The sequence below is a fragment of the Haliotis cracherodii genome, unplaced genomic scaffold, assembly GCF_022045235.1.
Source record: "Haliotis cracherodii isolate W230 unplaced genomic scaffold, xgHalCrac1.p SCAF_6, whole genome shotgun sequence".
Taxonomy (NCBI): domain Eukaryota; kingdom Metazoa; phylum Mollusca; class Gastropoda; order Lepetellida; family Haliotidae; genus Haliotis; species Haliotis cracherodii.
Window position 1 is genome coordinate 5,488,055 of NW_027266319.1, and position 27,666 is coordinate 5,515,720.

The 27,666-nt window shown below is 40.8% G+C and overlaps 2 protein-coding genes across 2 annotated transcripts; one reads left to right on the forward strand and one right to left on the reverse strand.

Annotated features, from left to right (window-relative positions):
• On the forward strand, positions 1-14,542 carry LOC139446758 (splicing factor 45-like). The gene is made up of 12 exons (XM_071228068.1): positions 1-90; positions 1,276-1,349; positions 1,936-2,025; positions 3,117-3,319; positions 4,370-4,503; positions 5,233-5,295; positions 7,000-7,063; positions 8,257-8,408; positions 9,491-9,558; positions 10,821-10,919; positions 11,285-11,357; positions 12,672-14,542. Exons 1-12 carry the CDS (start codon positions 27-29, stop codon positions 12,776-12,778), a joined length of 1,191 nt encoding a protein of 396 aa, XP_071084169.1. The 5' UTR covers positions 1-26; the 3' UTR covers positions 12,779-14,542.
• On the reverse strand, positions 14,478-27,569 carry LOC139446757 (dipeptidyl peptidase 1-like). The gene is made up of 8 exons (XM_071228067.1): positions 27,357-27,569; positions 26,800-26,897; positions 25,948-26,147; positions 22,923-23,078; positions 21,867-21,985; positions 20,183-20,314; positions 17,980-18,151; positions 14,478-16,291 (listed from the first exon to the last, which is right to left on the reverse strand). Exons 1-8 carry the CDS (start codon positions 27,508-27,510, stop codon positions 15,967-15,969), a joined length of 1,356 nt encoding a protein of 451 aa, XP_071084168.1. The 5' UTR covers positions 27,511-27,569; the 3' UTR covers positions 14,478-15,966.
• Positions 27,570-27,666: the final 97 nt, after the last annotated feature.

Genomic DNA, 27,666 nt, shown 5'->3' on the forward strand with positions numbered 1-27,666 from the left:
TCATACAGGATTATTTTACACTCACAATGTCTCTCTATGATGGCTTGGACCTTGATAACACAGAGGGTGGAATCACCAAGAATGTGGACGGTAAGTTATCCTTTGTCATATTACATAAAATCAGTGTTTGAAATTGAGAGGGGTCCTTGATTGTCTACTCCTATGGTATTTGAATCTTGGGAGTCCTAAGTCTTCAACTTTTAACATAAGGGTTATCATTGTTAAGACAAGGACCGCTCGACCTTCATGGTAACTGCATTTTTCTTTATGACGCACGGCTTTCTATTAATTTTGTGCAAGCCACTGACCCTGTGTCTGTTCTGTTTAATATTTGCAAAGTGGCAACTCACCACGTTACTTAATCCTAAATTGTAGTCGAACGAAGGCCACACAGCAGTAGAAACTAACAGTTTCAGTCCACTAGTCCTCATAATTATAACATAAAGCAAAACCCCTAAAAATGCCAAAGTACTACTATCAATTTATGAACTTTGCAAAACGTACGTAATAGCTATTGGCGATTTCATCTGTGGATTATATATTATAGCTGTGGATTACATATATTGTTACATGTAAAGATTATGAAGTTTATGAAGAACGATAAACTTTGAACATTCAATTGAAAACCTATTATCGGAAGTAGTAACATGCATAACATTTTTTTAATAATGACAACATTGGTGTATAGTAATAACTTTATTGATAATTTATAACAATAATGGCTCTTTTCGTGGCAATTTCCAAATTTTCGGGAAGTTGTAATCTATCGGCCGTCATTCAGGCGATGTTTCTGACAGATCACAATCTGAAAAATACTATCATGAAAGTGTATCCAGTGGATAAGCCGACCCCTTTCTACAGAATCTTTTTTCTGGTCCTCAAAATTCGGTTTATGTGCAGACATATACTTGTCCTTATGATACCTTAACTATTGGTCAGTATGCCAAGGACTTCCGGAAGTGTGCCAATTTCTAATGCTGCCACATTTGCAGGAAACGGAGTAATGTAGGGTAAGGGCATGGCACCACACCCTTCCTGGACCATGTCCAGATCCTGAAAATAGGACCATTCTCTCACCCCTTCTCCCAAGTCCCTCCGTTCCTCTATTCCACTTGTTGTCTGTGTCTAAAAGACGAAATATGGTAATTTCAAACACTGTGTATATCACTGTGCAAGATCACGGAGATTCAGACTGTTTAGTCTAACGTAAATTCAAACTTAATCAGTCATAATCATTGTTTAATCATTGTAGCTTCTGTTCTGTTGTCCTTACAGCTGGCTGGTCATCGGGGTTCAAACTGCTGCAGTCACAGCTGCAGGCAAAGAAAGCTAACCTGACCACACCAAAGGTAGGTGTAATGTAGTTAGCTAACCTGACCACACCAAAGGTAAGTGTAATATAGTTAGCTAACCTGACCACACCATAGGTATAATGTACCAGAACTACTTTGGATAAGTTGGTTCATTGTCTCAGTTTTTTGGGTCAGATTTTACTGGGGCTGGGACGATACACCAACTGTGCGATTTGATACGTATCACGATACTTGCATGTTTCTCTTATCGGTGGTGAGTAAGCCATCTTTTCATAGACATGATGATCAATACCTGGCACACTGAAGATTTACAGTCGACAGTGTCAAGTATGGTGCAATGGACCAAAATATTTTCATGACTAATTTTCATTACTAATCATGCTAATTAGTGTGGGGTGTAACTGTTATTACAGCAAACATTTAAGGTATGTATCGATATGTGTTATTTAGTATTCCACTGTGAACGATACTTGTATCGAGGAGTGAAAAATTGCGATCCACCGATGCATCAGTGTTTCACTAGACTTAACATAATTTTATCAACGTTTAACTAGTTATGCTAAACATGTACCAAGCGGTGTTGTACCGGTCACTATGTGATGCCAGTATGGTTGTATTACAGCGCCCCCGCCAGGGATCAATACTAGCGCCTGTGATAGACCTCAAGCGGAACGAGGCCTCGGAACTTCACTTCAATCTTCAGACGGGAAAGGTATTAAGCAGTCAGAATAATAACTACAACATGGTCCAGTTGTCCATGAGAAACTTATACTGTATCACATTTCCCTTCATACTGTTAGAAGGGGGCACGGGTGGCCCAGTCGTCTAAGGCGCCACGATTCGCTGTGCAGAGTTGCGTCCCTTGGGCACACCAGAAACCTATGATTGTGGGTTGTAACATTTCTTATATGGTTGGTTGGTTGGTTTGTTGTTTAACGCCGCACTCAGCAATATGCCAGCTATATGACGGCGGTCTGTAAATAATCGAGTCTGGACCAGACAGTCCAGTGATTAATATCATGAGCATCGATCCACGCAATTGGGATAGATGGCATGCATCAACCAAGTCAGCGAGCCTGACCACCCGATCCCGTTAGTCGCCATTTATGACAAGCATAGTCACCTTTTACGGCAAGCATGGGTTGCTGAAGACCTATTCTAACCTGGAATCTTCACGGTTCCTTTTCTTATATGAGAGTACTTTGTTTATTGTATTGTGCCGAGGTCAGCAATATTCTAGCTACTGTATGTCACAATGACCTATAAATAATGGAATCTGGACCAGTCAAAACAGTGCTCGATATTCTGATATTCTGAACAACATTACCTGACCTGTGAAGATCCGGGTTAGAATAGGTCTACAGCAGCCCATGCTTGTCATAAGAGGGAACTAATGGAATCGGGTGGTCAGACTTGCTGACTTGGTTGATGCCTGTAATGATTTCACAGTTGCTCATGATGTCAATCACTGGATTGTCTGGTCTAGACTTGATTATTTACAGACCACCGTGATATATTATAACGGGAATATTGCTGAGTGCAATGTTAAGCAACAAACAAAGTTAACCAATCTGATCAATTATTTATAGAATTCATTGAATATTTGAATGACTTTTTGTATTGTTTGGCATCTATGGATTGGAAGAAAAATGCCATGACACCGAGAGACATATAGCTCCTCCTACGAGCAGTAGCTTTATCATGTTCATTGATCACTGCGTGGGAGGGAAAATGTCTTTTCATAAGAAGTATTCTAGCTGTATCTGATTTGGAGAAAACTGACTAATGTATCCTATTCTGTAGCTGGAGAGAATAGATCAACCCAGCACCCCCCCAGTAAGTTCCACTGCCCCCTTCATTGCGTCTGACCCAGTGCCGTCAATCACGGGGGTGCAGGACGAGTATGACCCTTTCCGGCCCAATGAGTACGAGGACATCGTGAAGAAGAGGAGAGAAGCCAAGCAGAAAGAGAGGGAAGAAGAGAAGAGGAGAGAGGCTGAGGAGGGGTGAGAGACATGTCTTTGATTGACTGTTGCTTCATGCCGCAGTCAGCAGTATTCCAGCTATATCATTGCCGCCTGTTAATGATCAAATCCAAACCAGGCAAACCCGTGGCATGAACCACATTACTGGGGTACAGAAACCCCTTCTGCCTGTATTGGGTGTTGATTGAGATAGCTTCACATAACCTGCATGGGGGCGGTCGGGTAGCCTAGTGGTTAAAGCATTTGCTCGTCATGCCGAAGACCCGTGTTCAATTCCTGACATGGGTACAATGTGTGAAGCCCATTTCTGGTGTCTCCTGACGTGATATTGCTGGAATATTTCTAAAAGCGGCGTAAAACCATACTCACTCACTCACTCAGATCAGTTGCGTATTTGTGTAAAATGGACAAAATAAATCACCATTACCCAATTAATTACCGGTATATACAAATAAAAACTGCGAGATACCCAATAATATCACATCTTGCTTACCTGTATGGGGGCATGGGTGGCCCAGTCGTCTAAGGTGTGGGGATTCACGACGCAGAGTTCTGCCCTTGGGCACGCCAGAAACCTATGATTGTGGGTTCGAATGCCGGTTCACCCAGATTATGTTTCTAGGTTTGTCAGCACCATATCCGTGCTCGTGGGTTTCATCGAAATGGTAAACGTCTGCGGCCTGCATCACTTGGGGCTTTCCTCCCACATTTAGCTTAATGGTTTCAATACTGTAAGAAATTTGCATCACATTTCATTCCTCTGCACATTTTCATGCACTCTCTTGTACCTGTTAATGTGAAAAAGGGAAATGTTTGACAAATTCGCCTGGAGCATGTAACATGTCACGTTTCAAATCAAATTAAGAAGTATCAAATTAGGAGATAAACATACTGTGTTTTCAATGTTGATTTAACCCTTCTAAATTGAATTTGTAACCAAACGAATAGCGTAATGTTTCAAATGTTCAATTTATCGTGGGAAAATCTACATCAATCTGAAGTTCTGCTTTTCATAAATCTTCTTTTCCAATCACCTGAATGTGTTTAAAGATTCAGTTGCAATGTTTATAGACGCTCATCTCGGCGACGGCCTGAGCGAGAAAGAGAACGAGACAGAGTAAGAGAAGAGGAGGGTGGAGAGATGGATCGAGCGAAGCGGCGGAGAGAGCAGGAGGAAGAGGAAGAGGGATATGAAAAGCCCAGATGTAAGATCATCAGGATAAGGCATAAGGATAACACATGCTGGTCTTTGAGACTTGATATTTCCTAGAGATTCTGAAATATGAACGATGCCCACTTCTTTTCAGACAGACCGCCTCCGCGGTCTCGTGGTAGAGCGTCCGCCTGGAGAGCGGAAGGTCCGGGGTTCGAGCCCCGACCGCGTCATACCAAAAGACGTTAAAAGATGGTACTTCTTGTTACCCTGTCTGGCGCTCGGCATTAAGGGGCTAAAACAAGCACTAGTCGGCTCGGAGTCAGTATACTGTGTCTGAGTGGGGTATTCATGTTAAACTGCAGCATGGTATCTCAGTGGGCTAGCACTATAAATTGGCATCAGTCCGGACTAGTACAAGCAGCCACACAAACACACACACGTACATGTACGTCGCTATATAAGTGCAATAATCTTGGACGCGACGTTAAACCCAATTTCACCTCACCTCTTTTCAGACACCTTATATGTTAACTGCGACCTCAGCCAAGTCACTTTGTATTATTTGCACATCCCACACACCCATTTTTCAAAATCCTGGATCTGTTATTTTGTAGCCATTTTGTGATATGCTTGTATGTATGCACATCGTGTATAGTGTCGTTGGGTGTAAAATTGCGATGCATCAGTACATGTGCGATTCGTAAAACGTGGTGAAATGTTTTATGTTTGTAACCATTGAAGGGATATCACAAGTTATGTTGTTTTCGGTGTTTTACAGCTAGTGGTGCGGCCATCGCCCCGCCGATGTCACTGCTTGAGGACAACACTCCACCCAAGGAAGGTCAGTGTGTTGGACATGATTAGACAAGCAATTAATCTGTGAGAACATAGGTAACAGTACTTCAAGGTTCTACTGCTTGTTGATAATGGAACAGATGTTATACTGAAGATGGTCGTTGCTCATGATATCGACCACTTGTTTGTCTTATATACATGCTTCCATGATATGGCCTATATAGTGCAACCAGCAAGCAAAATATGCAATTGTTGCCTCTTGTTGAAATATTTTCAGCTACTATCTTAGTCTTTGGTCGAAATATGTTAATGTCGAGGCTTTAGCATCGTCAGATCTGGACGTTGCTGCCATATTTTTAAAACCATGCGACGCTGGACAGCTGATGGATATCTGGTTGGTTGGTTGGTTTGTTGTTTAACGCCACACTCAGCAATATTCCAGCTATATGACGGCGGTCTGTAAATAATCGAGTATGGACCAGCCAATCCAGTGATTAATATCATGAGCATCGATCCACGCAATTAGGATCAATGACATGCATCAACCAAGTCAGCGAGCCTGACCACCCGATCCCGTTAGTCGCCTTTTACGACAAGCATAGTCACCTTTTACGGCAAGCATGGGTTGCTGAAGACCTATTCTACCCCGGAATCTTCATGGGTTGGATATCTTGTTAAAGACATGTATACTCACTGACAAAAGAAACACGAATACGGAAAAATTACTCATATTCAAGAGATATAAGAATGGTTCGATGCACAAACGAACATACTGCTACGTTGTGTGAACCGACGCTTATGAACGTATGACTTGTGACATAGATCCAGGACTCAAGATACACCATTTGGCCTGTACAGGCTTGGCGTGTAAAGTTTGGAAATCATGTGCACCATATCATGTTAGGAATAAAGTCACTCTGTGGTAACACTTGACTGATTTTTAGTTTTGTCATTATTTGGTACACATTGGAAACATATCTTCTTAACGTACACACTTCTCCATATGTTTCTATGGTTCCCGTTTCTTTTGGTGGTGAGTATATATCTGCTTTGCAGCCCTGGAGTATTTTGTTGACACATTGATGTCAGAGGTCAAACTCATCTTGGACATATTATAAACCTGTAATACAGTTTGTTTAAACATTACCTTGTGAAGCATTTACTGTGGGTCAGTGAAACTTAACATGTCAACTGTCAGGCTAGGTTGAAGCTAGTGAAGATTGTGAGGGACTTAAGCAATGTAAAGTGAAGGTGAAGGTCAAAGTGAGGGCAATTACCAAAATATTTTTGCTATTTTCACTAAGCAGTGTAACGTGAAGGTGAAGGTCATTTTTTGCTATTTTCACTAAGCAGTGTAACGCGAAGGTGAAGGACAAAGTGAGGGCGATTTTGCCATTTTCACTACAGTACATTTTACTGTAGATATTTCAATGCTGTATGCATGTACTTTGTGATTTGAATACCGTATATTCTCTTGTATGATGTCAATCACTGGATTGTATGGTCCAGACTTGATTATTTGCAGAGCACAGTCATATAGCTGGAATATTGCTTAGTGCAGTGATAAACAATGAACAAACAATCATAGACAAAATACATGTATGTAATTCAATGAACATGCTTTGAGGATGAAGAAACTTCTCTTTTGCTACCATAATTCTTCTTTACCTTGACTTTGGTGATCGGACATCATATCCGAGCTACAGAGGTGTATGTCCCTATGTTAATATGAGTACATCTTCTTGTCCAGCCTCCGAGCCTGTGATGCCGAACCGCTCCAACTCCCCTCCAACTGGCTACACCTTGGGAATCGGGTAGGTAGCAGCTGCAGACTAAATGAGGCCTTCTATGTTATGTTAGTTGGTTTACAAAACCCACCAACATAAGTAAACTCAGTTATCATCAAAACATAGCCTCCATGGGAGCTCTCGCTTGGGTGAGATCAGGTGATGACTCCAAGGAGGTCTCGCTTGGGTGAGATCAGGCGATGACTGCAAGGAAGTATCGCTTGGGTGAGATCAAGCGATGACTGCAAGAAAGTATCGCTTGGGTGAGATCAGGCGATGACTCCAAGGAGGTCTTGCTTGGGTGAGATCAGGCGATGACTGCAAGGAAGTATCGCTTGGGTGAGATCAGGCGATGACTGCAAGAAAGTATCGCTTGGGTGAGGTCAGGCGATGACTCCAAGGAGGTATCACTTGGGTGAGATCAGGCGATGACTCCAAGGAGGAATCGCTAGGGTGAGATCAAGTTATGAGGTATTGCTTGGGTGAGATCAAGTGATGAGGTATCACTTGGGTGAGATCAGGCGATGACTCTTTTGAGGTATCGCTTGGGTGAGATCAGGTGATGACTCCAAGGAGGTGTTGCTTGGGTGAGATCAGGCGATGCCTCCAAGGAGGTATCTGCCAAAGAGGCAGTGTGGGTTCAAATCCTGGATGGGACTCAACCCCAAAAAGTACTAGAATCTGTACTTTACTGAGAAAGTGTTATCCCAAATATAACATTTGTTACAATGTATGATATGCATCAGAGTTGCGTTTGGTGACATCTTTGTGTTTCTGATACTTGAATTAGCTTGATTTTGAAATTGTTTTAGGATATACCGTATTCGACATAATAAGCGCCTAGGGCGCTCTCAAAATTAGAAATAGGGGGCTCTTGTTAGAATGTTATTTTGGTGGAAAAAAAACAGAGTTGAAAGATAAATTTCGTGGTTTATGCTGACAGCCTGAAATGTTTATGTACGACAGATATATTTTTCCAGAATTAAATGCCCATAATTAAGGGTGCGTAAAACACACGAGTGCGTCTTATACGCGAATAAATAAGTCTTGTGTACATTGATCACTTGGAAGGGGTGCTGATTGGGATTGTTCAATAGCCAATATCTTAGCAAATGTCGCCCTGGGCGCTTATTAGAGCGGGGCGCTTATTACGTCGAATACGGTATATGAACAATCTGCATTGTTTGGCCTGAGATTGTAGATGTGCCGTGTTGTTTCAGTGGGTCCGTGGCTTCTCGGATCATGGCGAAGTACGGCTACAAGGAGGGTCAAGGCCTGGGCAAGCAGGAGCAAGGCATGAGTACTGCACTGTTTGTAGAGAAGACCAGCAAGAGAGGCGGCAAGATCATCCACGAGAAGGACCTGCCTAAAGGTGAGTATACCACACCCGTTACACTAGAACTGCTGTTGTCATTACCGTATTTCCTCGATTTAATGCCAGGTTTGATTAAATGCTAGGCAGTTTTTATACATGGATTTCTCCCCATTTTTATCTTTGTGATTAAACGCCGGGGCTAAAGTGAATTTAAAAGAAATATACACCGATGCATTTAATTTATGGTATGTCAACAGATGTTGATTAGGCTCTGACTGATGTAATACATTTTGGGCATCCTTATTTTTTAAATTTTTAAGGTTTCCTCTGCAACTACAGGGCCCACTTGCACAAAGAGATCTTAGCGCTAATACTATTGTAAGCCAAAGTTAAAGTATGGGAGTTATGATCATCTTAGCGCTAAGATCGCCTTGTGCAAGTGGGCCCAGGTCTATGGAGCTGAAACTTTGCATGAATAGTTGATGTCTCTAAGAGTTGCTCATAGAATTCCGATCTGATTTCAAAAATTAAGACCCATTTATAAAAAACAATTATTTTAAATTAAATATATCGATTGTGGTCGTACAACATCTCACTGTATATGTACCAGTATCATAATACACTTGGTGGGGTAGCCTAGTGGTTACAGTATTTGTCCGTCAAGACGAAGGCCCTGGTTCTCTTCCTACATGGGGGCACGGGTGGCCCAATCGTCTAAGGCCCCATGATTCGCTGTGCAGAGTTGCGTCCCTTTGGCACGCCAGAATCCTATGATTGTGGGTTCGAATCCCGGTTCATCCCAAAAATGTTTCTAGGTTTGTCAGCACCATTCCCGTGCTCGTGGGTTTCACTTTCACTGAAGTGGTAAACGTCTGAGACCTGCATCATTTTGGGCTTTCCTCCCACATTAAGCTGACACGCCACGATATAACTGGAGTACTGTTAAAAGCGGCGTTACACCCAGATCACTCTCTCACTCTCTTCCTACATGAGCTTCCCCTAGTCATGATACTGCTGAAATTTTGCTCAAAGTAACGTAAATACGCTTACTAAAAGCAGTCAGTCACACTCACTTCTAGTGACAGCATGGAATGTATTTGTGTTTGCCTGTCTGCAATGTGGAGGATCATCTGTTGTAGAGGTACCGAGGGAGTCACCCTCCAATACAAACCTGCTGCGGAATCCTTCCAAAGTTATTCTACTGAGGGTATGTGATGCTCTTTTTTTTTATTGTTTTGCAGCCATATTACACATGGTAGTGTAACTTTATCTGTTCAACAGTCAAACCTGAGCCACATTCCACAAAGCAATCTTAGCGCTAAGATGATCATAACTCCTATAGTTTAACATAGGCTTATGACAGTTTTAATGCTAAGGTCGCTTTGTGGAACAGGGCCCTGGTCACCGTTCCACAAAACGATCTTAGCGTTATGACTATCGTAAGCCAGTGTTAAAATATGGGAGTTATGATCATCTTAGCGCTAAGATCGCTTTGTTGAATGAGGCCCAGATTTGACCCTGGGCACTGTTCCACATAACGATCTTAGCGCTACAACTATTATAAGCCAGTGTTAAAATATTGGAGTTACGATCACCTTATCGCTAAGAAGGCTTTGTCGAACGGGGCCATGGCCTTGTAGCAGAAGATGTTTCATTAGGATCGTACATTGTAGTTCTGAAATGAGTAGATTTCTGATCTGATCATATGATCACCTTCTTTGTTGCTGGACCACCTCCATGGTCTAGTAGACCGCCTCCGTGGTCTAATGATAGAGTGTCCGCCCGGAGAGCGGAAGGTCCAGAGTTCGATCCCCAGCCGCGTCATACCAAAAGACGTTAAAAGGTGGTACTTGTTGTTACCCTGCCTGGTGCTCGGCATTAAGGGGCTAAAACAAGGACTGTTCGGCTCGGAGTCAGTATACTGTGTCTGAGTGGGGTATTCATGTTAAACTGCGGCATGGTATCTGAGTGTGCTAGCACTATAAATCGGCATCAGTCCGGACTAGTACAAGCAGCCACACACACACATACACGTGCATGCACGTCGCTATATAAGTGCAATAATCTTGGACGCGAAGTTAAACCCAATTTCTCCTCACCTCACCACACCTCACCTCACCCATGGTCTAGTGGTCCCCGGAGAGCGGAAGGCCCAGGGTGCAATGACCGGCCGTGTCATACCAAAGACGTTAAAAGATGGTACTTGTTGTTAACCTGTCTGGTGCTTGGCATCAAGGGCCTAAAACAAGGGCTGTATACTATGTCTGAGTGGGGTATTCATGTTAAACTGTGTAAACATGGTATCTCAGTGAGCTAGCACTATTAATCAGCATCAGTCCGGACTAGTACAAGCAGACACACACGTGCATGCACATGGCTATGTAAGTGCAATAATCTTGGATGCAACGTTAAACCCCATTTCACTTCACATCTTTGTGGCTGTGGTATAATGTTGTGCTGCTCTGACAGAACATGGTCGGTCCGGGAGAGGTGGACGAGGACCTGGAACCAGAGACTGCCGAAGAGTGTACCAAATATGGAAAAGTTATCAAGTGCGTCATATTTGAGGTAAGATTTGGATCCAGATCTGGAGGTGTCTCTTTGAATAATGCATTCTCGGCCACAACTCAAGTTCAAGGACATCATAAATTCATGGATACAGCAATTACCTTTTGTAATGAAAACAAATATTTGTGAAAAAATACTCATTAGTATCTATAGAACTTTCAAGTACATATAGAAATTTTAAATTTTATTGATTTATTCATTACAAGTAGTAGAACAAATTTAGTAATCACTTTTACCTAGCTGAAATGGAAAATAAGGCTACCTGTTTGTGTTGCTATCAATAGGAACAATTAAAATATTTTACATTAGTTGTATTTGGTCATTTCTTGACGATGTTGAAGCAAGATTTATTTCTGTTGGAGCAGATTCCTGGCCAGATTGAGGAGGAGGCAGTGAGGATATTTGTGGAGTTTGAGAGGATGGAGTCGGCAATTAAAGGTGAGGCGACGTTCGGGGTCATGTGAGGCAGATTTGGGGGATACTGTACTGCCTTTGACAGCGATATTCCTATGTAACCCAAATAATAATAATAATAAAAAGTCCATTTATGATGCACCAACTTCCACTCATTTGATTGCTCATAGCTCTCCATTATTATCCCTGCCACGAAGTGGGGCAGGGGATTAAGGAATGTATGGTAGTGCGTTCGTCCTTTTCTCCAAGGGGACAAATTTTCTCAAAAACTGTTTAAGTCAGAGAAATTAAATTTTACACACTGATATTATTGGTCATGATCGCAAATGAGTTTGAAAATTAGTGTCGTACCTTAATTTTTTACAATGTTTTGGCCCTTGAAAGTTTGCATGCTGTCTAAAAGATACTTGTCAAGACTGAGTTTGAAAACTGGTACCCATGCTTGCCGTAACAGGTGACTGTGCTTGTCATAAGAGGCGACTAACGGGACCGTGTGGTCAGGTTCGCTGACTTGGTTGATGCATGTCATCGATCCCAATTGTGTTGATCAATGCTCATGATGTCAATCACTGGATTGTCTGGCCCAGACTTGATTATTTACAGACCGCCGTCATATAGCTGGAATATTGCTGAGTGCGGCGGTAAACAACAAACAAACACAAATCTTGTCTGTGGTTAAGTACATGCCCTGTATGATCCCTGTGCTATTACTATGAGAGAAGGTAGTCAATAAATTCTTCTTTGCGTAATTACCAGACATTCGTAAGACTGGGCTCTGTTCCACTAAACAATCTTAGCGCTACGACTGTCGTAAGTCAGTGTTAAAAGAATGGAAGTTAGAGGAAAGATCACTCTGTGGGCTGGGCCCTGGATTTCAGTGCTGTAGAAGTACAATCAACACTTGATGTGGGTATTCAGTTTCTTTTCATAGATCTTAATCTGGCAAAGATTACCATATTCCAAGATTTTGTTTTTGTTTGGTGTTTAACACCGCACTCAGCAATATTACAGCTATATGACAGCAGTCTGTAAGTAATGGAGTCTGGACCAGACAATCCAGTGATTGATATCATGAGCATCGATCCACGTAATTGGGATACGATGACATGCATCAACCAAGTCAGCGAGCCTGATCCCGTTAGTCGCCTCTTACGATAAGAACCTCAATTAAAAAAGCTGCAGAAGAGATGGAAATATCAGGGTTGAAGTGATAAAAAGTGATATGAAATTATGGGCCTTTTTGGAACAGGGTGCTTATATCAATAAGTCCAAGATGGTAAATGTCAAGTTTAGTGCATTTTGTGATCATAATACTAGCTTGTTCTTGGTTTTTTTCAGCACTGGTGGACTTAAATGGGCGATATTTTGGAGGAAAAATTGTAAAAGCTTGTTTCTACAACCTTGATAAATTCCGGAGGTTGGATCTAGCTGATGTCTCCGATTGATGGATACAAAACATGTGTTCCTCTGTGTATAATAATGTCAGGATGAATTTGTGCTTGTTAATGACCAACAACATCTGCAGAAGTATCGGTCAAGGGGAACAACTGTGTTATTTCAAAGAAAGGCAGCTTTTTGGTCTGTCCGAATGTTATGTAATTTTCGGTGGATCATGTATTATGGAATATACACACCAAACATTGCAGACGTTTGGGATTCGTTGCTGGTTCAAGGGGATGACGATTAAGTCATCATTGAAAACATCAAACCAGCGTTTGATTTACAACCGTCTGTCCAAGTGTCAAACACATGGACTATTGATCATCTCCAGTAGCAAGCAGGATAATCATGTCGAATCATGTTGTGAAGATTGAACGAAAACATTTGAACAACTGTTTTTTGCGCAGTGGCTTTAGATGTTTTTGGTGTGGTTGTGTGAAACATTTGTACCACAGATCAGAATAAAGATGGTACTTTAATTGTCACGCCAAATGAACTTACAAGATTTTCTCTCACCCAGAGTGCCAGGTGTTCAGAAAGCATGCCACATTCATTTGGAGTTCAGCCCGGTCTTTACAAAATCCAGGTTTGGAAAAGTGTTACCATGGTTATCATAAGCTTCCAGTTTGTCAAGTCAATAATCCTTAAGCTTGACAGTAACATTACACAGGAGAGGAATTAATATTGTAAGGTTACTTAAGCCACCCCAAATTGCTTTGATTTTATTCAAATACATGACACATGCAAGTTATGTTTTTTTTATTAATATGTAAAGGAATAGCCTAAAATCGTAATTTTGAAGTATATGAAGAATTTGCTTTTAGGAGAAAAATACTACATCCTCAAATGATAATCTTGTGTTTGAATCCTTACATATGTCACAATATGACGACATGGCATGACATGATTTTTCGACATGCCAGTGAACAACAGACTGGTGATAAAGTAAAGCCTTGATATACCGCTGCCATCAGGCTTCAAGATCCCTACCCTGTGTTCAAAGAAAGAGCGTTATGCAGATACAGTGATTCCTCGATATACCGCTGCCATCAGGGTCCACGATCCCGACCCTGTGTTCAAAGAAAGAGCAATATGCAGATATTCATTGCTGATGATCAGCACATAACATAATGATGGTTTACAGAACACGTGTTTGTTCTGAATGAAACGTAATTGTCTTAGTTAAAGTGACATGATGTAGTGGAATTAACATTAACAAGGGGGTCCAACCTGCTCGTAGAAAGAAATAAGATGTCAATTTTTTTATCTTGTTAACCACTAAGTGAATGAAAGGGCAGAATACTTCCAAGTAAGGACTTGAAAATCTGATGTGTTGTAGTTGCTGGCATATCTGTAGGACCTGAGTGTTTTTGTGAAACACTGGTCCTTATGGCTTCATGAAAATGATTTTTGACAAGCCCTGATTTTTCAGCCATATGTTTTGGATCATTACTCCAGTTTACTTTCTTCCTGAGTAATCATGGGGCGGTCGGGTAGCCTACTGGTTAAAGCGTTCGCTCGTCACGCCGAAGACCCAGGTACGATTCCCGACATGGGTACAATGTTTGAAGCCCATTTCTGGTGTCCCCCGCCGTTAAATTGCTGGAATATTGCTAAAAGCGGCATAAAACCATACTCACTCACTCACTCACTCCTGAGTAAACATGGTAAAAGTTGTGAGAAAAATAACATAATACAATTGAATGATGTGAAGAAAATTTTATTGAAAGTTATAAAAAACGATGGAATGTACATTGCTGATGTATACTGTCAATAAACTCTGAAATGTCTTTAGTTCTTCTTACCTATATTCCTATATTGAGAGGACATAGTGATTTACCAAAACATGGATATTGTTACGTAAGGACTGACAAGATGTTTGTCCATGAAATTATCAGTATTGTTTATTTACACTGTGTAACAATGGACATCACATGGCATTCCCTGAGAGCTTAACTGAAGAAACTGGAAAAAGCTCATTATTATACCTCCATGTCAGAATGATGAGATCTGATTGGTTCACGTGATCTTGATAAAATTCTGTTTATCCTGTCTTGGAGAGAAATATAATTCTCAGTGGGTGAGTAAATACCTTATACCCTACCATGAGCAAGACAGGCTGCATGTGGACTTCTGAGAGGCAGAATAAATCCCTTTAACCCTGTATCCCTCCTTGAAGGGGACTAAATTCCTCAGGGGGGAAATAAATCACTTACTCTGCCTGCCATCAGCAAGTCAGGCTGCACATGGATTTTTTAAAGGCAAAAGAAATCCTTTATATCCTGCTTCAAAGCAAAAAGCTGCATGCTTTTTCCGAGTCAATGAAAGTCACATGACATAGCACAAGCTAACCTCAGCTCAATTGAACAGCTGTTTTCTATCAATTTGGAATTTGTTGAAATTTTTTTACAGTGTCGTATTCAAACATGTCGGTAAGATAAATTCACTGTTGCAGGATCTCAAGGGGTACATGGGGTCTTATGTGTCCCACATTACCTTGTGATCCTGCTACAACCTATAATGCCTTTACGAGATGAAGAGTAAGTTTCTAGTGCCAAATAGCGCGTATTATTTTCATGAAGTCCTTCCTAGGTCAGTGACATTCCAGTACACAAGTACAAGGTTACTTACAAGTATGTTCATTTCAAATATACATGGCACACTGGCGCCAAAACTAAGTATTCAAATAAGAGTTTATAAATGAGCATGGGTTTACCGTTTACCTCTGAGCTGCATGTATGTTTTCAAGACAAATTCTAGAAATATGTAATATTTGGAAAAAAATGGATTTTTACGGAAGTTTTTCAAAATATACATGTAGAAAAATATGCAGGCACTGTCCGATGTCACTTGTCACAATGTAGCATTCATACACTATGTACAACAGACTATAATCTATAGCACTGAAGAAAGGGGTCTGACAAACCAGCCACACTATCACATGACATGTAAAAACAATAAAAAAATATCCAACTCATTGGTTGTTTATAACTCAATCATTCCGAACAGAGCATAAATTTGGTGGGGGATAGCATTGATTAATTGAATCATGGAAAGGTTTTGTAGTATTTCTTCTTCCAGGGATGAAGGCTATCACAGAATTCAATGTTACGAATTATCATGATTATTAAAATAAAAATATTAAATATTTGAATCAGGACTGGGGGGGGGGGGGGGGGGGGAAAGAATGAAATTAAATGATGGGAAAAGATTGCACAGCTAGTGATTCAATGGCACACTCATCGGTTCCACGGCGGATTCGGAAGAAGCCCTGCTCTCCCCACTTAGGCCCCCAACTATTCTTGACGGTCCAGTACTTCTCTCCGCTGTCGCTATCGGCTCCATACCCTACAACCAGTACAGCGTGGTTGGTAATCTCAAAGGGGTTAAATGACCCTGTCAGGCCAGTGAAATGGTAGATGCCACCCTTGTAGCTCATGAAGTCTTTGTACACTTCAAACCCGACAGCGACAGGTCCGTTTTTCACCAGGGCTATCTTCATCAGTTCCTCGTTGCATCTGGAAACACAATGACGCTGGTGGAGAATTTGAAAACGTCAGCCTCCCATACTTACTTCCTCATCATCATAAACCTCTGAATTACATTCACTTCACTGGTTATCAAACCATCAGGGACTTTTTATACACTTAAACTGATAAATATTATTTGAGTTACAGTTAACTACGGTTTTAACGAACTCATCGGGACTACTAATTTTAGTTCGTAATAACCATAGTTCATTATAAGCATATACACAGCATATGCACAACAAATGGCCGGGACTAAAACTAAGTTTGTTCTATCGATCAGTTCGTGAAAAGCGTGTTTGTTATAAACGTAGTTTACTGTATAACATTTATTAAACATCGATATATGCATCTACAAATGATTCATCTCTTTCAATGACCTCGTTTAGGAACAAGAGCCCTGTGGGTAAAAGTTTCATGCCACATTCAGTAATACTCCAGCCATAGCATGGTGACCCCTGAATAACCAAATCAGGGCCAGACAGACCATTTTTGGATGCAATGAGCAATGATCTGGTCGGTCCAGGGCTGTGGAAAGTAAATACTCAACTTGCCAAATTTGCCCAACTCATTGTGTGAGATCGTCAACCAAACAGAACGATCAGCTTCATTGGTCCACAGACAACCTTACAATTTAGCAGGTCTTCATATACCGTATTCGACGCATTAAGCGCCCCGCTCTAATAAGCGCCCACTGCGATAGTTGCTAATATATTGGCTGGTGAACAATGTAAATTAGCACACCTTCCGATTGATCAATGTACACAAGACTTATTTATTCGTGTATAAAACGCACTCGTGTGTTATATGCACCCTTAATTATGGGCAATTAAATTCTGGACAAATATATCCGTCGTACATAAACATTTCAGGCTGTCAGCATAAACCACGATACTTATCTTTCAACTATATTTTTTTCTCACCAAAATGATATTCTAATAAGAGCCCCCTATTTTTAATTTTGAGAGCGCCCTGGGCGCTTATTACGTCGAATACGGTAGTCTATGTAAATGATAATTACGAAATATCGTTTTGAAAAGGTTTAAACATCTCGATACATTGCAGAACATATTGTAAGAAGGTTGAACTGGCTGTTCAAAGACCTTGTTTTCGTTTGATCAGGGCCTTGGAAAGGACAAATTCATTATTAAAGGTTGAAAATACATTTACATCTACTGTAACAAGCATGAACTACCCTATATCCCCCACCAATATAACATGTCTGATTGTGTGCAAGGCAAGCAATATTGTACGGTTTTCAAGATCTGCTCCGGAAACGAGGACTACCTCCATTTTCAGTCTAAGTCAAAGTCGTTGCTATGAAAACTCAAAAAAAAAATAATTAAAAAAAACCCAAACTTTCAAAAGGCACCAGTTCACTACTAGATCTATCTATGTGCTAAGTTGAGTTCAGATATCTCTCATGGTTTTTGAGTTACTCCGGAAAGTAAACGTGACGAAGGACGGCACCCATTCCTATACCCCCTTTCCATTTCATGCCGGGGGATAATAAACATGTTCCTTCGAACAAGTAGACAGGTACAAAGTCACAAATTCAATATTTCCACACCCCTGCAATTCTAATGACGCACAATCGGTCAAATGCGTTGAGTCGGGTGCAGGATGTTATTCTCAGCTGGAATCTCCACAGGTCCTGCTGAAATCAGAGATGTACTCACGCTCCATAGTATCCCCCGATATACTCATAACGCGTGGAGTAGCGACGGCCGCAGCTGGCGACAGTGGAACAAGATCCGTCCTTGCCCTTGTATGGGTTGCACGCCTCCTCCACCAGTCCGAAGTCCTCCGCGTACTTGCCCCCAATCAGGTAGGGGAAGCCCCCTTCACACCCTGCAGCAAGTCAAGTGTTGGGACATACGGAAGCCATTTTGTAATGTCATGTGATAAGCATAAAGAGGATCATTACATTTATTATTGGGGGGGACTAAGCAGGATCATCACAATATATACCCAACTGCTAAAGAAACTCATTACTCAAAGAAACGCAAAATTAATGTTTAATACTTTAGCATGATCAATTTTGGTCATTTCGAATAGATTTGTTAAATTCAACATTTTTTGCTTTAATCACCTACAAAAAATATCTTTCTAGCTCATATAGTTTCCAAGAGATAACCCTTCAAATTTATCCGGCATGTGCGTTTCTTTTGTAGTTGAGTATATATATATATCCGTCAAAGTGTAAAATTACTGGAATTTTCACTCAGGCAATTTACAAAACACCTACGCATTTCTGTACCTACGTATGTTTTACCATTTGACCGAAAAATCGGTCCATTTATTTTACCATGAGAACAAATGCCAAACATTCTTATGTTCAATTTCATCTCCCAGTGATTAAAAAGTATAGGATCAAAAGAAAACGAAAGTCAATGTACATGTATATTTTTATATTTTCTGACTTCCAATCCCAGCATAATTAGTTTTTAGGACCTTTTTAAACTTCTCAATTTTTAGTCAATCTGATAAATAAAAGGAAAGATTAATCAGTCAATTTGTAAAATGAAATATTTAGGCATTTTATTAATTGCCTGAGTGAATCATATTTTACATACATATACTGTAACATATAAAGGTTAATGAAAAAATATTCATTTTGTGTGAATTAATGTTAATATCAATAACCATCAAATCCATCTCCTATAATTAATGACCAGAACCACATTCCTATCATGACCAGACCAACATTCCCTTCACTACAAGAACCACATTCCTATCATGACCAGACCCACATTCCCATCATGACCAGACCCACATTCCTATCTTGACCAGAACCACATTCATATCACGACCATACCCACATTCCCATCATGACCAGAACCACATTCCCATCATGACCAGAACCATATTCCCATCTTGACCAGACCCCCATTCCTATCTTGACCAAGCCCAGACCCATATTCCCATCTTGACCAGACCCACATTCCCATCATGACCAGACCCACATTCCTATCTTGAACAGAACCACATTCATATCACGACCATACCCACATTCCCATCATGACCAGAACCACATTCCCATCTTGACCAGACCCACATTCCTATCTTGACCAGGCCCAGACCCATATTCCCATCTTGACCACACCCACATTCCTATCTTGACCAGGCCCAGACCCATATTCCCATCTTGACCACACCCACATTCCTATCTTGACCAGGCCCAGACCCATATTCCCATCTTGACCAGACCCACATTCCTATTGTGACCTGAACCACATTCCTATCATGACAACCACATCCCCTTCATTCCCTGACCCACATTCCTATCGTGACCTGATCCACATTCCTATCATGACTAGAACATCCCCTTCATGACCAGAACCTCATTCCCATCTTGTCCAGAACCACATTCCTACCATGGCCAGAATCCCTAAAGCAATCTTAGTGTCATGACACAGACCTTAGTAGTCACAGCATTCAGATCAATTGGTCTGAATGTTGTGACTACTAAGGTCTGTTTGGCCATTTATGTCTTGTGGCAAAACATGCAACACACTATTAAGTCAAAATATCTGCAAAGCAAACTTACTGCTACACCTAGTACAATTGTTTTTAAACTAAGAAGCGTCCTGGGTCTTTGAGCTTTGTTCCTATTTAATGTCTGACTTCATGCTTAATTTCAAACACTGGTATACAAGCTTTCCATCAAGAAAGTTGCTGTTCATAGTTTAACGCAACACTCAGCCATGTTCCAGATATAAGTCACAGGGCCACATCACCCAATCTATTCGGTCATCTCTTAGCTTAGGTTGCTGGAAACCTATTCTAACCCGGAATCCCCCTGGCGCAATATGACACAACTAATCTGTCCCTCTTCAGGGTACCATGGCAAACAGCCTGATGTCACTGTACCCCACCCACCTTGTGAGTACTCGCTGCACTCCACGATGTCCTGGGGTGAGAACACTGGCGCCACGGTGTTGTTGGTCATGATGTTCACACGAGCTTCATTCATCGCCATGGAGGCAAACGCATAGCAACTTCCACAGGCAGCTAAAACACAATGCCATCAAGTTCAGGGATGTAGCAATTCCAGTGATTCTCATAAGCACATGGAAAAGTAAATGAGTGAGTTTTATCAAATGCAACTATAAACAGTTTTCAGCTACACTGGTCTGTGTCAACTAAAATGTGTGAGGTAAGCCCCAAATGAAACAGGTTATAGGTGCGTACCAAAACCATGAACTTTGGTATGGAGCTGACAAACCAAGAATCCTTATCCTGCAATGGCAAAGGGAGGCAACCATTAACAAAGTGTTGTAGTGCTTTGACCAAAGTAAGTGAGCATTGTTTTACGCCGCTTTTAGCAATATTCCAGCAATATCATGGCAGGGGACACCAGAAATAGGCTTTACACATTGTACCCATGTGGGGAATCGAACCCAGGTCTTTGGCGTGACGAGCAAACACTCTAACCACCAGGCTACCCCACCACCCCCTTCGACCAAAGTGCCATCTGTGTCTTTTCCACTAACAAGAATACCAGATACTTTAATACACTATAACAGTGACCTGGACGCTACCATCTCATAGCATGTAGATGATTCAATAATGATCTTCCACTTCATTAATATATTTTGTTTTCAAAACACAAAGTGTTCTAGCACTATGACTGTCATGACTCTCATCTGTAACACTGGCCTGAGATAGCTGTAGCCTTAAGCGGGAATGGAGTCAAACAGTGCAATTTCATCTTGCCCACCTCACTTCTATCCCCTCGTCAGACATGCTACATGTAAAACTAGATGTAGCCATGACAACGCTTTGTTTCCCTTATTCTGTAACCTGCAAGATGGCTTGTTCCACAGTCATTTTCAAGAAATAAAAAAAATGGGGGAAAAAACAAAATTAAAAATACTGTATTCGACGTAATAAACACCCAGGGCGCTCTCAAAATTAGAAATAGCAGGCTCTTATTAGAATTTTATTTTGGTGAAAAAAGCCGAGTTGAAAGATAAATTTTGTGGTTTCATGCTGACAGCCTGAAATGTTTATGTACGAGAGATATATTTTTCCAGAATTTAATTGCCCATAATTAAGTGTGCATATAACACACGAGTGCGTATTGTACGCGAATAAATAAGTCTTGTGTACATTGATCAATCGGAAGGGGTGCAAATTGGGATTGTTCACTAGCCAATATATTAGCAAATATCACCGTGGGCGCTTATTAGAGCGGGGCGCTTATTACGTCGAATATGGAAAATAAAATATAATGAAATAAAATAAACAAAACAAAACAAAACAAAACAAAACAAAACAAAACAAAACAAAACAAAACAAAACAAAACAAAACAAAACAAAACAAAACAAAACAAAACAAAATGTAAAAAAAATAAAAATATAAAAAATAATACAAAATATAACATAAAATATATATCTTAAAAACCTGACTCAATCTTGACAAAAACAAGGGGGAAATCATTTTTGGGGTCAGAATGTGCAGGTGTCATGAAATAGCCTAGCAATACAAATGCTCTAATGAGTGCCATCAAGCTAAACAGCACATATGGCAAATATGATACAAACCCCTCAAACATCTCACCCTGGTTTCTGATGGGAGACACGTAGTTGCTGCCGTCGACATTGCGCCAGTCAAAAGACTCCGGCAGTTGACGCGCCACCCTAGCTACAGCATCTGTCACTGGGGCAGGACGGGGTCTCCTGCGAAGGCATCGCAAAACAATTGAATGTCGGGACCTTGGCTCGAAACATGATGAGGTTGAAGCTTTGGGTGTTACCATCAGGATCAGATGACGGTACAACATATGACTGCAGTGAGCTCCACAGCTTGTATTTCAATCACATGTTCACACAGGAAGTAGGATGCCCTAGATATATACCACAGATACTGTATTCGACGTAATAAGCGCCCAGGGCGCTCTCAAAATTAGAAATAGGGGGCTCTTATAAGAATTTTATTTTGGTGAAAAAACAGAGTTGAAAGATATATTTCGTGGTTTATGCTGACAAGCCTTAACTGTTTATATACGAGAGATACATTTTTCCAGAATTTAATTGCCCATTATTAAGGGTACATATAACACATGAGTGCGTATTATACGCGAATAAATAAGTGTTGTGTACATTGATCAATCGGAAGGGGTGCTAATTGGTATTGTTCACTAGCCAATATATTAGCAATTATCGCAGTGGGCACTTATTAAGACCGGGGTGCTTATTACGTCAAATACGGTATATTTACTAATATGGCATAACTTATAAACCTGAAATATGATACAATTCATCGTGCTGCTTTCTACAGATTAGTCATCAGTATTTATTACATGTTACATGGATTCTGATTGGCCTGTATTTTAGGCCAATGAAAGATTACTTTCGAAAGTACTCAAAGTTTCAAAATAATTGACACATTGAATCAAAATTCATGGTAATGTCTCAATTGTGCTATATCTGTTCATCTAGCAAAATCCCTTTTGAGTGAATATTGCTTACACAGCATTTAGCAATAGTTGTAACTATATCCCATACAGTCTTAATTAATCAAGTCAGTGCTAAGCAAAACACTGGTTGATAGCATGAACAATGATCCATTGAACTGATCAAGAATCCCCACAGGGAATCTCCCCATAATACATACGAGAGAATCCTTGAACCACGGCCTCCTGCTCTTTTCAGCATTTCCCCTACAGTATATTGTTCCTGATCCTTGTAAGCCCTGGCCTTCCATGACGACTGCATACTGTTGATCTTGTTGATGAAGTCATGGTCATTCCTGTACATCTGCCTCAGGTCACTAGAAAACGGGATAACAGTAAAATAACATCTCTGTATATCTGCCTCAGGTCACTAGAAAACAGGATAACAGTAAAATAACATCTCGGTACATCTGCCTCAGGTCACTTGAAGACAGGATAACAGAGAAATAACATCTCTGTACATCTGCCTCAGGTCACTTGAAGACAGGGTAACAGTAAAATAACATCTCGGTACATCTGCCTCAGGTCACTAGAAAACAGGATAACAGTAAAATAACATCTCGGTACATCTGCCTCAGGTCACTTGAAGACAGGATAACAGTAAAATAACATCTCTGTACATCTGCCTCAGGTCACTAAAATACGGAATAACAGTAAAATAACATCTCGTTACATCTGCCTCAGGTCACTTGAAGACAGGATAACAGTAAAATAAAATCTCGGTACATCTGCCTCAGGTCACTAGAAAACAGGATAACAGTAAAATAACACCTCGGTACATCTGCTTCAGGTCACTTGAAGACAGGATAACAGTACAAGAACATCTCGGTACATCTGCCTCAGGTCACTTGAAGACAGGATAACAGTAAAATAACATCTCTGTATATCTGTCTCAGGTCACTAGAAAACAGGATAACAGTAAAATAACATCTCTGTACATCTTCCTCAGGTCACTTGAAGACAGGATAACAGTAAAATAACATCTCTGTATATCTGCCTCAGGTCACTTGAAGATAGGATAACAGTAAAATAACATCTCCGTACATCTGCCTCAGGTCACTTGAAGACAGGATAACAGTAAAATAACATCTCTGTACATCTGCCTCAGGTCACTTGAAGACAGGATAACAGTAAAATAACATCTCAGTACATCTGCCTCAGGTCACTTGAAGACAGGATAACAGTAAAATAACATCTCTGTACATCTGCCTCAGGTCACTTGAAGACAGGATAACAGTAAAATAACATCTCTGTACATCTGCCTCAGGTCACTTGAAGACAGGATAACAGTAAAATAACATCTCAGTACATCTGCCTCAGGTCACTTGAAGACAGGATAACAGTAAAATAACATCTCTGTACATCTGCCTCAGGTCACTTGAAGACAGGATAACAGTAAAATAACATCTCGGTATATCTGCCTCAGGTCACTTGAAGACAGGATAACAGTAAAATAACATCTCGGTACATCTGCCTCAGGTCACTAAAATACGGAATAACAGTGAAATAACGTCTCTGTATATCTGCCTCAGGTCACTTGAAGACAGGATAACAGAGAAATAGCATCTCTGTACATCTGCCTCAGGCCACTTGAAGAAAGGATAACAGTAAAATAACATCTCGGTACATCTGCCTCAGGTCACTTGAAGACAGGATAACAGAGAAATAACATCTCGGTACATCTGCCTCAGGTCACTTGAAGACAGGATAACAGTAAAATAACATCTCGGTACATCTGCCTCAGGTCACTTGAAGACAGGATAACAGAGAAATAACATCTCTGTACATCTGCCTCAGGTCACTAGAAAACAGGATAACAGTAAAATAACATCTCGGTACATCTGCCTCAGGTCACTTGAAGACAGGATAACAGAGAAATAACATCTCTGTATATCTGCCTCAGGTCACTTGAAGACAGGATAACAGTAAAATAACATCTCGGTGCATCTGCCTCAGGTCACTTGAAGACAGGATAACAGTAAAATAACTTCTCTGTACATCTGCCTCAGGTCACTTGAAGACAGGATAACAGTACAATAACATCTCGGTACATCTGCCTCAGGTCACTAGAAGATAGGATAACAGTAAAATAACATCTCCGTACATCTGCCTCAGGTCACTTGAAGACAGGATAACAGTAAAATAACATCTCGTTACATCTGCCTCAGGTCACTTGAAGACAGGATAACAGTAAAATAACATCTCTGTATATCTGCCTCAGGTCACTTGAAGACAGGATAACAGTAAAATAACATCTCGGTACATCTGCCTCAGGTCACTTGAAGACAGGATAACAGTAAAATAACATCTCTGTACATCTGCCTCAGGTCACTAAAATACGGAATAACAGTGAAATAACATCTCTGTACATCTGCCTCAGGTCACTTGAAGACAGGATAACAGAGAAATAGCATCTCTGTACATCTGCCTCAGGTCACATGAAGAAAGGATAACAGTAAAATAACATCTCTGTACATCTGCCTCAGGTCACTTGAAGACAGGATAACAGAGAAATAACATCTCTGTACATCTGCCTCAGGTCACTTGAAGACAGGATAACAGAGAAATAACATCTCTGTACATCTGCCTCAGGTCACTTGAAGACAGGATAACAGTAAAATAACATCTCTGTATATCTGCCTCAGGTCACTAGAGTGAGTGAGTTGGGTTTAACGCCGCTTTTAACAGTATTACAGTTATATCGCGGCGTGTCAGCTTAATGTGGGAGGAAAGCCCGAAGTGATTCAGGTCTCAGACGTTTACCACTTTGGTGAAACCCACGAGCATGGGTATGGTGCTGACAAACCTAGAAAAATAATCGGGGCGAACCGAGATTCGAACCCACAATCATAGGTTTCTGGCGTGACCAAGGGACGCAACTCTGCACAGCGAATTGCGGCGCCTTAGACGACTGGGCAACCCGTGCCCCTGTTACTAATAAGGCCTATGCTGACATAACTTGTAGATAATCAACTGGATGAGCAGACAGGAACATCCTGTCATTTTGTCAAGCATTTGTGATTAAGTAAAGTATAAAAATCTGCAAAGCTGCTACATTGACATTACCAGCCTTTAAGTTGCTTTAGGAGACTGAATGATATATAACAGTAATTTCACATCCCTCTACATCTCCTTCCAGTCATTGAAAGATAACAGTATCTGCAATCAGAAAGACATGAGTTTTACCGTGTTGCAAGAGGATCCACATAGGTCTTGCGTGGGACAGGGGTGCCTTTCTTCCCGATTATGCATGACCACTCTCTGTCAAATATGTCATGTGACCATCCTGGCATTGTCTGATCACAGATGCTGGTGACTTTCTTTCCAGAGGATTCATACTTCGAGAAAACAAAATATTTTCTTCCAGCAATGACAAACTCAAAGCCCTGAAAAGATAAAATAGACAAATACACGTATCATTCTGATGGGTTAAACATATTAAAGACAATTTCGGGAAAATCGAGAAATTTGTTTTACTTTGAAAATGCAGTTAGGACTGCCGATGATGGCGATCATTACTGGTATTTATGTTGAACACTGTTTGTGAACATTTATGTTTAATATTTTAATAGCCATACTCATGTGTTTACAAACTTTACATACAGTTTACTGATGCTTGTAGGGCTGGAACGAGTCTAAATTTACTATCTGGGTACTCAACCCTCTATTAAGCATCCCTACCTGGGCATCCGCTGTAGGTCTCAAGAGATGGGTACAAAATGTCCGTTTGGGAATAGTTTGAACTTAGTATGTATTTAGATACACATATAAAACAATCTGGTCATGCATTCAATGAAGTTGCTTTATCTTTAATCAAACATAAAAGAGTCAGAAGGAATGCATTCATAGTCAGCAAGAAATGCGAACATTAGTGACTTGTAGTGTGACCATGGAGTTCAAGATAATTTTTGTATCATTAAACAATATGTCACATGACTAACCACGGGTTCGCGTAGTCCTGTGGGTGCCCGGGGCCTACTTAGTACCCCCCTGACCTGAATACCCAAGGTACCATCCCAGCCCTAGATGTGTGTGCACCTGGTTATAAATGAGAGTCCAGAATCCTTCATTCCCATACTGGTCCACAGCAAGGTCAGGGAAGTACAAGGTCACTTCTAGGGTCTCCTCACCAGATGCTGTGGAAGTATAAAACACAAAGGTAAAATGTCTGCCGTAACCAGTGTTAGAATCTAACCGATAACCCCTGCCTTGTAAAATTAATATCATAACCCTTGGCTGGGAGTATCAAAACATCATTTCTGTAGGGTTAGGGTCAGGTTGCCCTAACCAAGGGAAAATGTTAGGCAGGAGTTACAGGCAGAAATCTTTCAGACATATTTTCTCAATGAATGTTTACATATAAAGTTTTTATTTGATAACTGTGGATATTTTTTGCAAGTAAACTATTAAAATTAATCTTAAAAAAAAAGACACATTGGATAGAATTGTTTAATGTATATCTCTAGATCAGAAACTGAAATCTGATTGTTAGAACGCTAATGGTTATTCGTTTACTGAAATGGGAGGGGTTGTGCATGGTGGTGTGAATCAAAAGCTCACATTTAATTTTGGCGTTTGGGATAAAAAAAACTTACAAAAAGTGGAGCAGTTTAACGTGCGATCCCCATCTCTCGGTCCAACGTTAAATATCCATGTCCCTTTCACATCTTCATATGTACAGTTAGCTGGGGTGTCAGCATAAACTGCTACAAGGACCGACAAGACGACAACCGCAGACAACTTCTCCATGACCCTACTGCTGGAACAGTGAACCGTCAGCTGTTCTCAGTCAGGTGCTACCGGGATGGTCGTAAATATTATCATGTGACTCAAAATTAATGTGTATACTACTTCCCTGAAGGTATTCTACATGTTTTGGAATTTCCGAGGTCTTCTGTTGCGATG